General features: G+C 51.0%; 6 protein-coding genes across 6 annotated transcripts; 2 read left to right on the top strand and 4 right to left on the bottom strand.

Moving 5' to 3' along the window:
• Nucleotides 1-352: 352 nt before the first annotated feature.
• Nucleotides 353-1054, bottom strand: A1O9_05381 (uncharacterized protein; the record flags this gene model as incomplete). Its single annotated transcript, XM_013404600.1, has 2 exons — nt 353-894; nt 958-1054. 2 exons carry the CDS (start codon nt 1052-1054, stop codon nt 353-355), a joined length of 639 nt encoding a protein of 212 aa, XP_013260054.1.
• Nucleotides 1055-3036: 1982 nt separating this feature from the next.
• Nucleotides 3037-4407, bottom strand: A1O9_05380 (tubulin gamma chain; the record flags this gene model as incomplete). The annotated part of the gene is made up of 1 exon (XM_013404599.1): nt 3037-4407. One exon carries the CDS (start codon nt 4405-4407, stop codon nt 3037-3039), a length of 1371 nt encoding a protein of 456 aa, XP_013260053.1.
• A 1090-nt stretch (nt 4408-5497) lies between these two features.
• Nucleotides 5498-6773, bottom strand: A1O9_05379 (pyruvate dehydrogenase kinase; the record flags this gene model as incomplete). Its single annotated transcript, XM_013404598.1, has 2 exons — nt 5498-6600; nt 6659-6773. The coding sequence occupies 2 exons, from the start codon at nt 6771-6773 to the stop codon at nt 5498-5500; spliced, it is 1218 nt and encodes a 405-aa protein (XP_013260052.1).
• Nucleotides 6774-9088: 2315 nt separating this feature from the next.
• Nucleotides 9089-9799, top strand: A1O9_05378 (uncharacterized protein; the record flags this gene model as incomplete). The annotated part of the gene is made up of 1 exon (XM_013404597.1): nt 9089-9799. One exon carries the CDS (start codon nt 9089-9091, stop codon nt 9797-9799), a length of 711 nt encoding a protein of 236 aa, XP_013260051.1.
• An 821-nt stretch (nt 9800-10620) lies between these two features.
• A1O9_05377 (uncharacterized protein) lies at nt 10621-11379 on the bottom strand (the record flags this gene model as incomplete). Its single annotated transcript, XM_013404596.1, has 2 exons — nt 10621-11030; nt 11208-11379. The coding sequence occupies 2 exons, from the start codon at nt 11377-11379 to the stop codon at nt 10621-10623; spliced, it is 582 nt and encodes a 193-aa protein (XP_013260050.1).
• Nucleotides 11380-12289: 910 nt separating this feature from the next.
• On the top strand, nt 12290-13351 carry A1O9_05376 (uncharacterized protein; the record flags this gene model as incomplete). The annotated part of the gene is made up of 1 exon (XM_013404595.1): nt 12290-13351. The coding sequence occupies one exon, from the start codon at nt 12290-12292 to the stop codon at nt 13349-13351; it is 1062 nt and encodes a 353-aa protein (XP_013260049.1).
• Between the last annotated feature and the right edge of the window lie 202 nt (nt 13352-13553).

Here is a 13553-nt window from a genome sequence, read left to right as displayed (position 1 = left end):
CCCCCCCCCCCCAAATTGTCCGTTTCCGATTCCAGATCCCATATCCCACAGCGGCAGCAACGCATCTCCTTCTCCCAGCTCCTGAATAGATTGCTGGCAATGGAGAGCTGGTTGATCTCCCTCGAGAAAACAACAGGCTCAAAAAAAAGATTACCCTCTCCGATGTGGGCCCAGTGAACGCCTTTCTTCCAGCAAGAATCAAGCAAATTTGAGCCAAAAACTACGGCGACGGCATGACCCTCTCTAGCGAAAGAATAGTAGTCATTGAGCTGTCGAAGGCCATGGCGTCAAAGATTGAGAAAATCCCATACGCTGACTCGGCAAGTCTTGCAGTGCAACCTGCACGAACAGTTTACAGACCGCGAAGCATCACAGTCCTCTCGCCCTCAAGTTTAGCAGTGTTGCGATCTTTATCTGCACGACGAGCGTCTTCCAGACCCTCGCAGTTGTGACTTTCCAGCATGCGGTGCTTTCCACAGAACCGCTTCTGGCAGAAACCACAGTCACCTACGATGGGCTGGGCGGGTGCTCTGCATCCTTCCTTAGAGCAGCGAGGCTTGTTGGACTTTCTCTTAGTGGGCGTGGCGGTGCCGGATGAGGAGGGTGTAGGTGTGGATATGGATGGCTTGATGACAGCGGATTGCTGTTGCTGCGAAGAGGTCTGCTGTTCTTGAGAAGAAGGTGCCGTCTGCTCCTCGGGTGTAGTACTTCGGGTAGGTGATGAAAGTTGAAGTGTTGATGACTCTTCCAGCTTGAGTTCGCCCACAGTACTAGATGGATCGAGAGGTTTGCCATCTAGCATGAGTTGAACGTCTGCAGGGAGGTTGGTAGAGGCAGACAGAAACTCGAGGACGTTTGAAACAGTATGGACTGGACGTACATTCAACTTGATCGCTGCGAGGTCATGAGTTAGCAGTATTCTAGAATGGTCAACAGTGGTCTTAGGGCTAGACCTACTCTTGCCGCCGCCGATGGTGACTTGGATGGCCATGTTGTCCGCGGAGAGCTCCTTGTTGGAGTTGTTAGAGGTTGCGGAGTCGGATCGGGAACGCATGATGGAGAGTATAGAGAGATAGAAGGTGGTTTTGAGTTGAGAGGAGAGGATTCGAGACGGTTGATGATAGATAGACCTTGTGCACGAAGCAGCAAGCGTGTGATGGACGGACGGACTGACTGTGACTGCTTGATGACGAAGTCGGATGTGGAGGATGGACGGCGCAGCAGCGAACAAAGGGTCGGATAGTGGCAGCTTTCGAGATAAGGCGGAAGTCACTATGGCGTGAGTAGCAGGCAGGTGTTGGTGTGCGAGTGTGTGGATGGTTGTCAAAGAGAGGTGGCAGAGTGAAGGAAAGGAAGATAGATACAGTAGATGTTGGAAACAGCGTAGATGTGTAATGTGACTAGGAGTCAACCTGGAGACGGCCGAGCTGGCGAAGGCAGTAGTCGGAGTGGCAGAGGCAGCAGTAGCAGCGGCGGCGGTGACAGGGTGGCTGTTGGGATGAGGCAAAGGCAACAGACTGTAAAGCGTAATACGGATAATAATGGAAGGTCGGCGCAAGTGATAGACGCCAGACACTCCGTAACAGAACTTAGGGACCGAGTGGAAAGGGCAAAGGCTACCCACTGCTGGACCCAGGTATGGTAGGTACCCATAGGCCAAGGCTCGGGGGCCAAGGGCAGAGGGCAGAGGGCAAAGGGCAATGGACGCACCCACTGCAACAGGCCCACGTGAGGGCCGAGGGTCTAAAATCGAAGGCTAAAGCCCAGTACCAGTAAGTCAGTTGGCGAAAACAGGTGGAGCGGGTGGAGCGGGTGGATGGCGACACGAGACACGTCAAGAACGGAACCCCAAGGCCGAGAAACCGGCGTAATCCCTCAGCCAAATCCAGTCCATCATTCGGTCAAACTCATCATCGCCCAGTTGAGATGAAGCCACGAGACGGACGCAGGCATCCCAGCAACCCTCGACTTGATCCTGGACATACATAATGAATCACACTTCGATGAGATAATGCGCGTTGTTTGGTCCCAATGCTTTCAATCATCACATGCCGACTTGGTCATGGTTGTAAGTGTCACTGTAACTCATATTCCGCTTGTCTGCTACCGATACAGGTCGCTTCCTCGCCTCTTCCCTCTCACCGTCCCTCAAACTCTGGGTGCTCAACCACTAAGCACCTGACCCGGAACCTGACCGACCTTCAATTCTTGGTCGAAAGCCAGGGCCCAGTCCAGAGTCCAGAGTCCAGAGTCCGGATTGCTGGGTCCGGCCAACAACCAACACTAACCGTCCGTGCTTAGCATCTGTGCGGGATCCTTAGGGGCACCCACGGACACTTGTGCCATACACAGACATCTCGCAACTCCGTGGGTTCAGCCACTGCTCTTGACAACAACGGCATTGCTGTCAGCTGCGTGCGTCAGAGTCGACTGGCAGTGGCCTTCACTTCCTGTCAGCTGGCAAGTCCTTGCAGACACAACGCTTATTGCAATACCACCCAAAAGTTAGGCAGTCATGCAGTAGCACGAGGCGTTCACCAAAAGAATGCATCGAATCGCTTAACTTGCCTGAAAGGTGACTCGCCAGACCCATATGGTAGTCGTAGTGGCCCACACTCATTCACCGGAAATCGATCGACTTTTGGGGTGACAACTGCATGTGCATCATGCATGCTTCCCGCTGTGAATCAAATTTCCCGGTTGGCTCTCTTCGGGAAAAGCAACTTGTCACTATTGTGTGGTTTCATCACTCGGACTTTGTCCCAAAACAAACATCGCAATCCTGGTGCACTGTCCCACTGTTCGTTGGATTTGTCAATCTGGATTCCAATCATCCGTCACGAAAACGTGGCTTGACTGGTAGCAGTTGGGATATAGTCGTTACCCGTCTTCCCAGTTTCAAACCTTCATCTCGTGATCATAAAAGGGAAAGCCGCCCATTCCTTCGTTCAGTGACTCAATAACTCTGGGCGAGAATGCTGCAAGTCATGTTAGAATAGACATGAGTATCAGTCATCGAGACTTTCATATCCTCGTTCAAATTCCGTCTGCTTTCTTTTCACCAGCGTCAGGGTCGAGATAGTTGTCCTTCTCAGCTGCCTCGTACTCGCTGATCATCCCCATCACAACCTCCTTAGCCTCATCGAACTCGCCCAATCCCTCTGCGAATGGTGCTTCTTTCTTGTACTGTTCTAGATATGCATTTCGTTTCCGCATCTGTCCGTACTGCACCACAATTCTCCTAAATAACGTCGAGACGCTTGTATGGTTTGCGAGCATCAGCCCCGAAACCCGATGGGTATTTTGTAAGTAGGGGGATTTCTTCGTCAGCGCTACCTGAATTGACGCTGGCCCCCACGGAATGAAGGTTGCCATCCGACGCTCTCGTATGCGTAGAAGCGACTTGTGAACGTCTGTTGGCGAGACATCTTCACCTTGGATGATGTTGAGGATCGAGATGTAGCAGGATGACTTGGATGGCGTAATCGAGACCATGCGGTTCTTTGGTTGAAGCAGGCGACGCATCACATCGAGAACAGTGGTCTTGCGGACCGTTTTCGCGGCGTCGAGATTATCCCCGGTGAATGGGGTGTATGCCGTCATTAGATAATGGCAGCGCGGAGTGGGAATGAGCGAGGCAATAATTCCAACTAGGTCGTTATGCATATACCCCGGATATCGAAGAGTGGTGGTCGACGCTGACATGACCGTTGAAACTAGCTGGTTTGTTTGTTGGAACGACGGCTCTTGAACGTGTAGTCTTTCGGATGCTATCCTCGACAGTGCCCCATTGTCAAGGACCACCACAGAATCGGCGTTCTGAGTCAATCGCCGCATAGTCAACAAGCTGTTGTAAGGATTGACTACCACATCTCCGATGGCGGTATCTGGGAACACCGAATATGTCTGAATGATCTTTTTGGGGAAACGGTCGTTGGCACGTTCTAGTAGATAAGAACCCAATCCGGACCCAGTGCCCCCAGCAATTGAGTGAAGTAGCATGAAACCCTCGAGTGAGTCACTACCGTCGGCTTCCCGGTCAATCATGTCGAATATTTCCTCTTGTACTCTCTCGCCGGCCGCGTAGCCAGCTGCCCAGTTGTTGCCTGCGCCCATGCCGTTTTCGCCCACAAAGAAATTCTCCGGGTTGTAAATGTTCTTGTATGGGCTCGCCTGAATACCATGGATTACTCTGGGTTCAAGGTCGACAAGAATGGCACGAGGAATGTAACGAGTGTCGTCGCTCTGGTAGAAGAAGACATCTTTGCGATCACCGCCTTCTGTAGCGAAATCCTCGAGGTTGCCATCCGCGTTAATGCCATGTTCGAGACACAGCTGCTGCCAGAATTTCGACCCAATTGCATTGCCACATTGTCCTGCCTGAATTGTTATGATTTCTCGAGGCATGTTTGCAGGATGTCTTCTGGTGTGCAGGACTGTGTATGGAGTACGCTGGAGAGTTTTGATGCAGGGAAGCCCGTTGGCAGTGGAATCCCGACGCGTCGAAAACGCTCAAGCGCGTCTTAGCGGAAAAACCTAAATGCGGGGTGCAGTTGAACATCAGATGCCCCTCCAAACAAGGCATCTATGAATCACAATTCGACTTGACGACAGTATAGGATTGCCAACGACGCTCAGAATCAACATCAGTGCTAGAAGTACAGCCCGCTAGATCCTTATTGTTTGAAGTGCAAATATTCGAAGAAAGAGAAGCGCTGAAAAGACCGTTTAGGATGGTAGTTGTTTTTACAGCACATGTCGTGTTCTACCTTTCGAAAGGATTTTATCTGGAGCTAATACTCATACTCATGGTCTGACTTCTTCCTGGACCGTAATAGCCGTGTCTTTCCCTGTAGCTCAACCGTCTTGTGTACCCCATAGTCCAGGCGAATATTTCCTTGTTTTCCTTTCGCTTTTTTGGGTTCGATAGTAATAGACAAGTTCGTTCGTTTGCATGCACATATTACCATTCTCTCTTCTTTGCTCCGAGCATAGGAATCATACATGCACGCACACGCACTCCATTCCTGACATCAATTCTTAGATTTCGAATCTTCGTTCGTTCACTCTAACCATTCGGTTGCACCGCCGGGCTTGACAACGTTGGGCTCTGAATTAATCATGCTGTCAAGGTCGCCGACTTGCTTTCGTTCTGTTACTTCTCCGCTTTTCGCTCGTGTACGCATCGCGGCCATGCGTCCTGGGCTTAAACCCAATACTGATTGATTTTTGACCGCCAATCCCGGGGACCGCCCGCTGAAACTGTCATCCCTCTGAAGGCACGTCGTTAGTGCGACGTCCACAAGTAGTGGGAGGAAACTTTCACTGTATGCAAGATATGAGTACAAAGCAGAGAAGGACACGACTCACCATGGCTGCTGATTGTTATTGTAAAGGCTCCGACGACGAGGAAAGGCGATTCAGGTGAAGATAGACGTCTGTGCCATAGCTGAAACAAGTGCATCAGTACCCAATGTATTGCAATAGTCCGTGAAACTTACCCTTCCATGGAAATGAGCTTAAGATCTCCACCGAAATATCTGGCATATAGACGCGAGATAGGCAGTCCATATCCAAATCCGGCCATAGGAGCTTTGAAATCACTCTTGTCAAAACCTGGGTCCAACTCCGGTGTAGTGTCGACAGTGGTGTACATGTAAGTCCAGACAAGTGGAATAGCAGATCTAGGAATGCCGCCACCTTCATCACTGATCTTAATGGTAATATCCTCCTTGCCCTCTGCAATGACGACCTTGGTGACAGGGAAGGCCTCCTTCTCTGCACCATGAGTCTCAACAACAGCTCGAAGAGAGTTCTTGAGAGTCTCAAACAGCATGTGTGAAAGGTGACCAGGCACATACATGAAGTTGAGATTGGGGTCGCAAAACAATTGGACCTTAGGTGCGTCAAACAAGCCATAATGGTCTTCACAAACAAATCTTGCATTCTCAATGGCTTCTTCTGCAAGCTCTTTGACATTGGTCTTTGTGCATATTATGCCGACATAGTTTGGATGGTTGTGTGAAGTTTGATCAGTCAAAGCAATGTGTTGCCCAATAAGCATTCGGATGCCAATTCGAGACATATAGAAGCGGTCGAGGAACGATTGAATAGAAGAGTCGATCTGTGTACGCTGTTGTTTTCTCTTCCATTCATTGATGCCTTGAGCGACAGTGGTGACGACTGGATCATGTCGACGTTTGATTGCTCCTAAGGTTCGCGAGAACTTTCGATTGTATTCTGCCAACATCGGCGGCCACTCCTTTCCGTCGTCAAGAGCGGCGAAGTAGCGACGTGTGTTGGCACCATTCTTTCCGTTGCCATTGCCCTCATGCTTTAGACTCGGGTTGCGAGTAGTGGAGGAGAGTCTTGTAGAGCTGTTCTTGGGTGGATTGAGAAGACGTTCCCTGGTCTCTTTGTCTATCTCAGGGCGGGGTAGGGTTGTGATTTCCTCGAAGGACTGGGCGTACCAATCTCTGACCTTTTGGATGGAGTCCATCTCATTGAGACCGTCAGGTAGCTTGCCGAGTTCCTCTACACGATGTGCAAGGCGAACCGGAAGCTCTTCGGAAAGGAATTGAGAGGCGCGAAAGAGGGTGCCTTGCATCAACGGGTCAGAAGACTTCCTGAGGAAATATTATTCAATGCATTAACATACCAACGGAAGGCTTCTCCCCAAATTGCACCATCTGGCGCAGACTGACACCAGTGGGTGGGAAGTTGGCATAGTGACCGATGGTTTGAAGGAGCTTTTCAGAGGGTCTCCACGACATGATGACTGTGCTCTATCAGGCCTTTCGGCCTGCTACTTTGAGGAGACACAATTTGAATGAGTAAAGGAGTAGAGAGAGATGGAAGACAATGTGCAGCAGTGACTCGAAAGTTTGAAGCAGATGTGAGTGTGGACGGGGCAGTCCGATGTTCTCCGACTATGATGATCAACGCAAGGTGCCGAGGCAGGCAATGGTAGGAAGAGTGCAACTGATATCGAGATAATTGAAGTACCAGCTGGATTGTAGCTGGAAGAAAGGTACTGAGGCGTGAAGTGACTCCACGGCTTCGAGGTCGCTGAAGAGTTGGGCCTTGCCAAAAGAAAGGCTCTGAAGTTGTGTGCCTCGAAAGATGCTTTCCGACGCAGGTGACTCGTGATGAGGGACAAACCCCAGCATGCAAGAGCAAGTACGGAGGAGCCAGTAGTCGTACGTGGTACCTCCTACCCAGGAGTCTAGGACCCAAGTGCTTCTGACCGCTGCCGCTTGTGGTGGTGGAACCAACACCTCATTCTCGGCTGTGGTGGAGCAGACCAGCCTCCATTGCTGGCCTTTGGCTTTTGCTTTGGCCCTGGCCTTGCCCGAGGGGCTTCCCTCTGTCCTCCGTCCTCCGTCCTCGCTGCCCTTTGGCCTCTCGCCTGAGTCGCTTTTGGCTCTCTGATGGGCCCTAGCTAGCCCGAGGGGCTCTGTGCCTCTCGGGCCACCAAGAAAGCACATGATGGTGGACATACTTCAATCAACCCCTGGACTCTTATTGGTGCTCGGGTTGGAGGGGACTGGGGTGACTGGGGCGGGTGAGGGAGCCACCTGAAGGCTTTCTCCCCATCAATCTTTGCATTGAGGCTCCCGTTGCTCCGTCGGTGCGAAAGCCCTTTCGCCGTTCGCTTCGTTAACTTAGTTTAGGCAGTCTGGCGATCCATCCTTTATCCAAACTTCACATATGCTCAGCACCCCCAAAAGCTTACTCGAACATTTGAGGCGTTCGCTTTCACTCAACATTCAGGCTTGGTAAGCTGTTTTTGCACCACAACATTGACACCCAGCTGCTGACGACAAGGCTGGGTCCAAGAGTCGGAGTTTTACGGCGTTGAATCGAATCGGAATGCTTCGGTATGTTTCAGGTCCGCCGACTGCTCGTATGATATTCTGGACCCAGAGGATTGTTTATATGACATGAGCCAGCCGCCATGGTTGGAAGGGATTCCGAGTAAGGTTGCTCGATATGCAGCATGTCATGCAGTCATGTCTCTTTTTCTTGCAAGGATGTACCAATATGATTTTCTTGATCAACTGCTCCGACCTACCAGGTCTCACCTGCTCATCTTGGTATTTGTGGTCGACGTCGCCGCCGTTCTGTTGATGCGTGCACGTCAACGGGTTGCATGCCATATTCCATCTAGATGTTTCTCTGCTTCACATCTTGAGATCCACTGAAGCGTGAAGGCTGAGAATGAACCCTGACAAAGGGACAAAGTCGTTTGAGAGATTGGTGATGCACAGATATCCAACGGGGCGCAATATCAAACAAGGGCGACGTTGGGGCAGCCGCGAGTCCCTTGGTCTACTACCCCGTTCATCCAAGAGCGCTTCCCCTCGCGAAGGGTCACATTATCTCTTGCTTCTGACCATCCTGCAAATCAACTACTTGTGCTCCGCCTCTTCCACCGTCGACATGGCTCGGGCTTCTAGAGATCGTGTGTTCACAGAACTTGCGAGAAAACCCGCAGTGGTGAACCGTCGCCCTTTCCTGGCACGAGTTCGTGACAGACTGGAAGACCTGGTCGATGAGCTGAACTGGCTACACCTGGCCTACAAAGTTGTGGCCTATTCCTATCTCGCCTTTATCCTCTGGTTAATCTCCTTTGTTCTACCTTTTCCATCCAACTGGAGCAACCCGCAGCAATCTGACCGGGTCCCTATTGCCCATCAGGAGCTCAAAAAGTGCGTTTGTTCTGAGGCCGCGACTTTAGGAAACCGCGACTAAAACATAGGCAGCTACTTTGACCATTTCCGCGGCTTCCCAGATTGTAACATCAGAGCGAATGAGCTTTACTCCTTTCCTTCCCAGCAGCAGGACAGCGACTATAGCCAGAGCTTGTATTGCCACAACCGCAAATCCCTACTTAGATCCATGTCCAACGGCGGCCGGATCGGCTTCGAGGCTCCCTACACTTCAAGAGGTACTGTTCTACAACAAACTCCCCTGCATATTTGGTGGAAGGCAAAACTGGGCTGATCTCTGTTCCTCAATTTCAGATTGTCATTACCGTTGGTATTCTGTTGCCGAGATTTGCATGATTCTAGACCGGTTTGACTCCATGGTCTTTGTCGGTGATCGCAATCTACACGCCATCTACAGCGGATTCAACATTCTCTTGCGTCAAGATCTGAGCACCGGTGCAATGCAGACCCGAAGGATGGATGACGACACTCTGGCAGAGTGTCATTGTGACAATCAGTTTGTCAAACAGACCTGCTCTGAGCACTTCGTCTCTTCAAGCGACGACATTTCCAAGGGCGCGGGTGGCGGGAGTGGAAGTGATGCTCGCAGCCCTTATGTTTGCAATCGCGCACCACACAGTTTTCTGTCCATGACCGCGGCACTTGCTTCAAGAGAGATCCTTTCCAAATTCAAAGAAAAATTGCCCCCGGTCCCGAAATCTAATTACAAGCCAGTTCCAATCATATATTCGTTATCACCAAGCACGACTTCACAAGAAATGGCAGCCGCCACGTTACTCAAGTTCCTCGAGCTCGCCGAAGATTCGCAACGCAAGACACCATTTCTGTGGGTTGGTCCTTCTGCCGCCGGACATGTCGAGATCAAGAACCGCAAGGGGAACCAGGAAATCTGGGACTTCGACAAGCACATGGAAACCACAGCTCAGGCCAATGGCGTCGAGGTCCTGAAAATGTGGAACATGACCGTCCAAGCAGATAGCTGGGATGGCATGGGCTTTGGGGAGAAAGTCGCTATTACCCAGGCCATGATGGTTGTCAACTGGCTGGGTCAACTCGAGTCTAGCTAAGATCCCAACACACAAACGTCGAGGGGCAAAGGAACAGTCTCCTCAACGGGGGAAAGCACAAAAGTCTTCTTAGGTTGGTTTTGTGAAGGTTCAATAGATCTAGACGGCGTTGATGCCCAGGTGGAATAAGCAGCCTTGCATTTATAGCTTACTACAGCGCGTCATTCACGCTACCCTTGATGGTTCTTAATTCAACGTGGCATACGTAGACTTGGCAGAAGGGCATTAACCCTTGGGAGTTTAGACAGTCAAAAGCAAAGCTATTCAGTGGGCGGGAAAGCACACACACCTGCCTATGGTAAGCTGCGATATGGCCGCTCAAGCGTAACTTCCTAACCAGTATTCTCAAACCAACACGTGAGCGACAAACAATCTTCTGACGTACGAATATCCCAGGGGAAATCCTTTGCATTTGAGGCACCATCTAACTACCTAGGAAGAGACCTAGTAGTCATGAGTTTTCCCCGCTGCTCTCCAGCCCAGTAGTAACAGGAGAACTAGGTAGATAGTAATTGCAATCATAGCAAATAGTTGAAGCCCCCGATTCATGTCTCAGCTGTACACTCACGACCACCGTGATCGAAAGAGCATTTCACAATATTCTGCTCTCGGATCACTCAATCATCGGCCCACACAGCGCCAGTCTCAGTGCCCGCGCGAAGCATTCGAAAGTTTTCCCCTTCGAACTGACCGAAAGCCCCCTATGAAGACTTGAGGTTTTTCTTCCAGACGACAGACCCATGAAACATGTTTCGTGATCTCTTCGCCGGTTTTCTTCGGAGAAGGTAGTGTTTCCCATCCCCTCATCGTCCATCCCTTTCTCAGAACAAAACTTCACCACTAGCCTCGATCTCACCGCCCCAGAGCTGCGTCAACTTCTTGCCCTTGATCTTATCACTTTTCTTCCTCTGGGTCTCCAACTGCTTCTGGATGCGGAAAACCTCCTCGACATCTCCTTCCACATAACCCGGCGGAGGCTCGTCGTCGCGGTCGAGATCGACCTCTCCCAACAACAGCACGTTCTCGCCGCGCACGAGATATGTGCCGCGCGGGATGTCGCAGTAGAGGTTCCTCGTTGTGGTCTCCAAGGAGGACGGTTCGGAAGAAGAGGAAGGCACGGAGACGAAATAGCGTTCTCGAGTGTCGGTTAGGACCAGGTTGGCGAATTGATCCCATGAACGCAGCACGCCGAAGATCTTGCGTCCATCGCGGAGCACGAGGAGGAGTTTCTCTGTTGGAAGGGGTAATCATTGTATTAGTTATTGTGGATGAAATATGTGTGCAGAGTTTCGCCTCGCGAGTCAGCTCAAATCGCGCAGAGCCTAGTTGCTTTGCGCCTCCCCTGACTTGGGTCGTGCTGCGAGGACTTTCTGGTTCGAGAAACGCTAGTAGATAAGGTGCTACGTACTGTCTGTGAGATCTAATAATTGCGCGGCGGTTGTGAACATCTGTGGTGGCAGTTGGGGCGCACCCTGCGGAGGAGCACCGGGGAAGACGGCATTCTGACCAGATTGCTGTCCTTGTCCCAGCCGCTTGGGGGAAGAAGGCCCAGCGGGGTCAACGATAGACAGGTTCTCCATGTTTTCAAATATCGAGTTCCTTTTGGAATTGAAATCGTGGAAAAGGGTTTGGGGTTTTGGACAACTTTAGTAATGGAGTATGGCGAAGGGAAGGATAGGAAAACGATCCTTTTGAGGTTATCGATTCGGAGGAACAATTCGTACCTGGTGAATCTCAACCATGGCAGCTAAAATTACCCGGTGACATGATCCGTTGTCCTGGAAGGTTATAGTAGGTATGAGCAGGGCAATTGAACATACTTGTACTTCGAAAACCACGAAGCGCAATTGTTCGTGGGGAAGACAGCCGCCAGCCGCGAGACGCGCGGCTCACGGAGCAAGTGGTATGGAGTTTTCGGACTCAGACTGGTGACTTGATGTGGGCGGAAAAGGCGGTCGCGCCACTCCACGCGTTGGCCACCCTCCTGATAAATCAGCCTGATTCTCAGGAGAGCGGCAGCCTTTGCGGCCGCTCTCGGATGCGGCAGACTCTCAGACCCGCGTTCCCCTGCACGGCTGTTCACCAGTCCGCACGCTAATCCCACCAGCCCTTTTCCCGAGGGTATTCATGACCAATGGTGATTACCTGTGTCTCTTCTAGCTGACCTACGGAGTACCAAGGAGGCTCTATTGAGTACTGATACCCCGTGTTGACAGGCACAAGTAAATCGACATGATCTATTCTTTCTATGATTAGTAGTGTGGTCTGGGGCAACTTGATTCAACTCGCCGACCTGGGTCTACTGAACGAATAAATACTTATTGCAGGAGCGGCCCAAGGGAGTCCTCTCTTCTCCTCTACCTGCGCTTTATTCGTGCGAAGATCTAAAGGCTTGCGTAATCCAGAAACATTGAACTTCTCGATATCTTGTCGCATCCAGCCCGACTCCTGTTGTTTTGTTCTTCCCAGTAACCGACAAATCCGTACAACATGTCCAGTTTCTTTACCCTGCTCTCCGAGAAGCGCAACTTCCCCAAACCAGTCAGTGAGTCTTTCGCAGGAAGGACGATCCTGGTGACAGGCGCGACATCAGGAATTGGCCTCGAGGCTGCGAAGAAACTAGCAGTGCTACACGCCAACAAACTCATCATCACTGCAAGAAATGAAAGTAAAGCGAATGCGGCCAAGAAGGAGGTCGAGGCTTTCGTCCGAGCCTCAAGCTCGATACAGGCGGCAGATCTAGACTCACAAATTGTGACGCGTGTGCTTGACATGGGTTCGTTCGCCAGTGTCCAGGCATTCGTCCGTAACCTGCAAGCGGACTTTCCGAGACTTGATGGAGTGGTCCTCAATGCGGGAGCAATTTTCACTGAATGGGGTCAGAGCGAGGATGGATGGGAGAATAACATCCACGTTAACGCTCTGAGCACCTTCCTCCTTGGTGTGCTCCTGCTTCCGCTCCTCATTGCGCAAGCAGATACTGGGAAGAGCGCCTACAGGCCCCATCTGACGTTTGTCTCCTCGGGCATGGCCTGGGTGGTCAATGCAGACAAGGAGAAGGCGTGGACTGCAAGCGATGAGGCTCTGGAATTCGTTAGTGTTCAGAAGAATTTCCCACCTGGCGGAGTAGGAGGTCAGACCCAGTACGCACGGTCCAAACTTATATTGGAATATGCAATCCGTCAGCTGGCAGATTCACCTGCCATCAAGGGCGCCGATGGCCATCCCAAAGTCATCATCAATTCTACATGTCCTGGCGTCACGAAAAGTGATCTCGGGCGACGATTCACGAGCTTCGTATTCAAGATCGCTGTCTGGATCTTCTTTAACTTGTTCTCCCGTGAGACTGAACAAGGCGCCAACACCTTGCTTAGTGCTCTGTTGCAAGGCGAAGACTTACATGGACATATGTGGAAGAACGATCAGAAATATCAACCCAAAGGCATTTATGTCACTCCTGACGGGAAGAAACTCGGGGACAAAGTCTGGAGAGATGTCCGGCAAGTCACGCTGAAGGCTGACCCAAGCACAAAGGCGTACTTACCTGCCTAGAGAGCAATTTAGTTGTGGCGAGCTTGTGTTGTTGGTATCAATGATTGGTTTTGCGAGGACTCTTACTAGGAAAGGCTTGAGGCTTTCTTGAATTTAGATAATTTGCCACACATAGTTTGTTTTTGGTCTTGGTATGCGAACAATACCCCGATAATCAATCCACAATATTGCTGAGCTAAGGTAAAGATGCCCAACAAATGAT

Source organism: Exophiala aquamarina (genome assembly GCF_000709125.1).
Source record: "Exophiala aquamarina CBS 119918 chromosome Unknown aczIA-supercont1.4, whole genome shotgun sequence".
Lineage (NCBI taxonomy): Eukaryota > Fungi > Ascomycota > Eurotiomycetes > Chaetothyriales > Herpotrichiellaceae > Exophiala > Exophiala aquamarina.
This window is presented reverse-complemented; position numbering and strand designations above follow the sequence as displayed.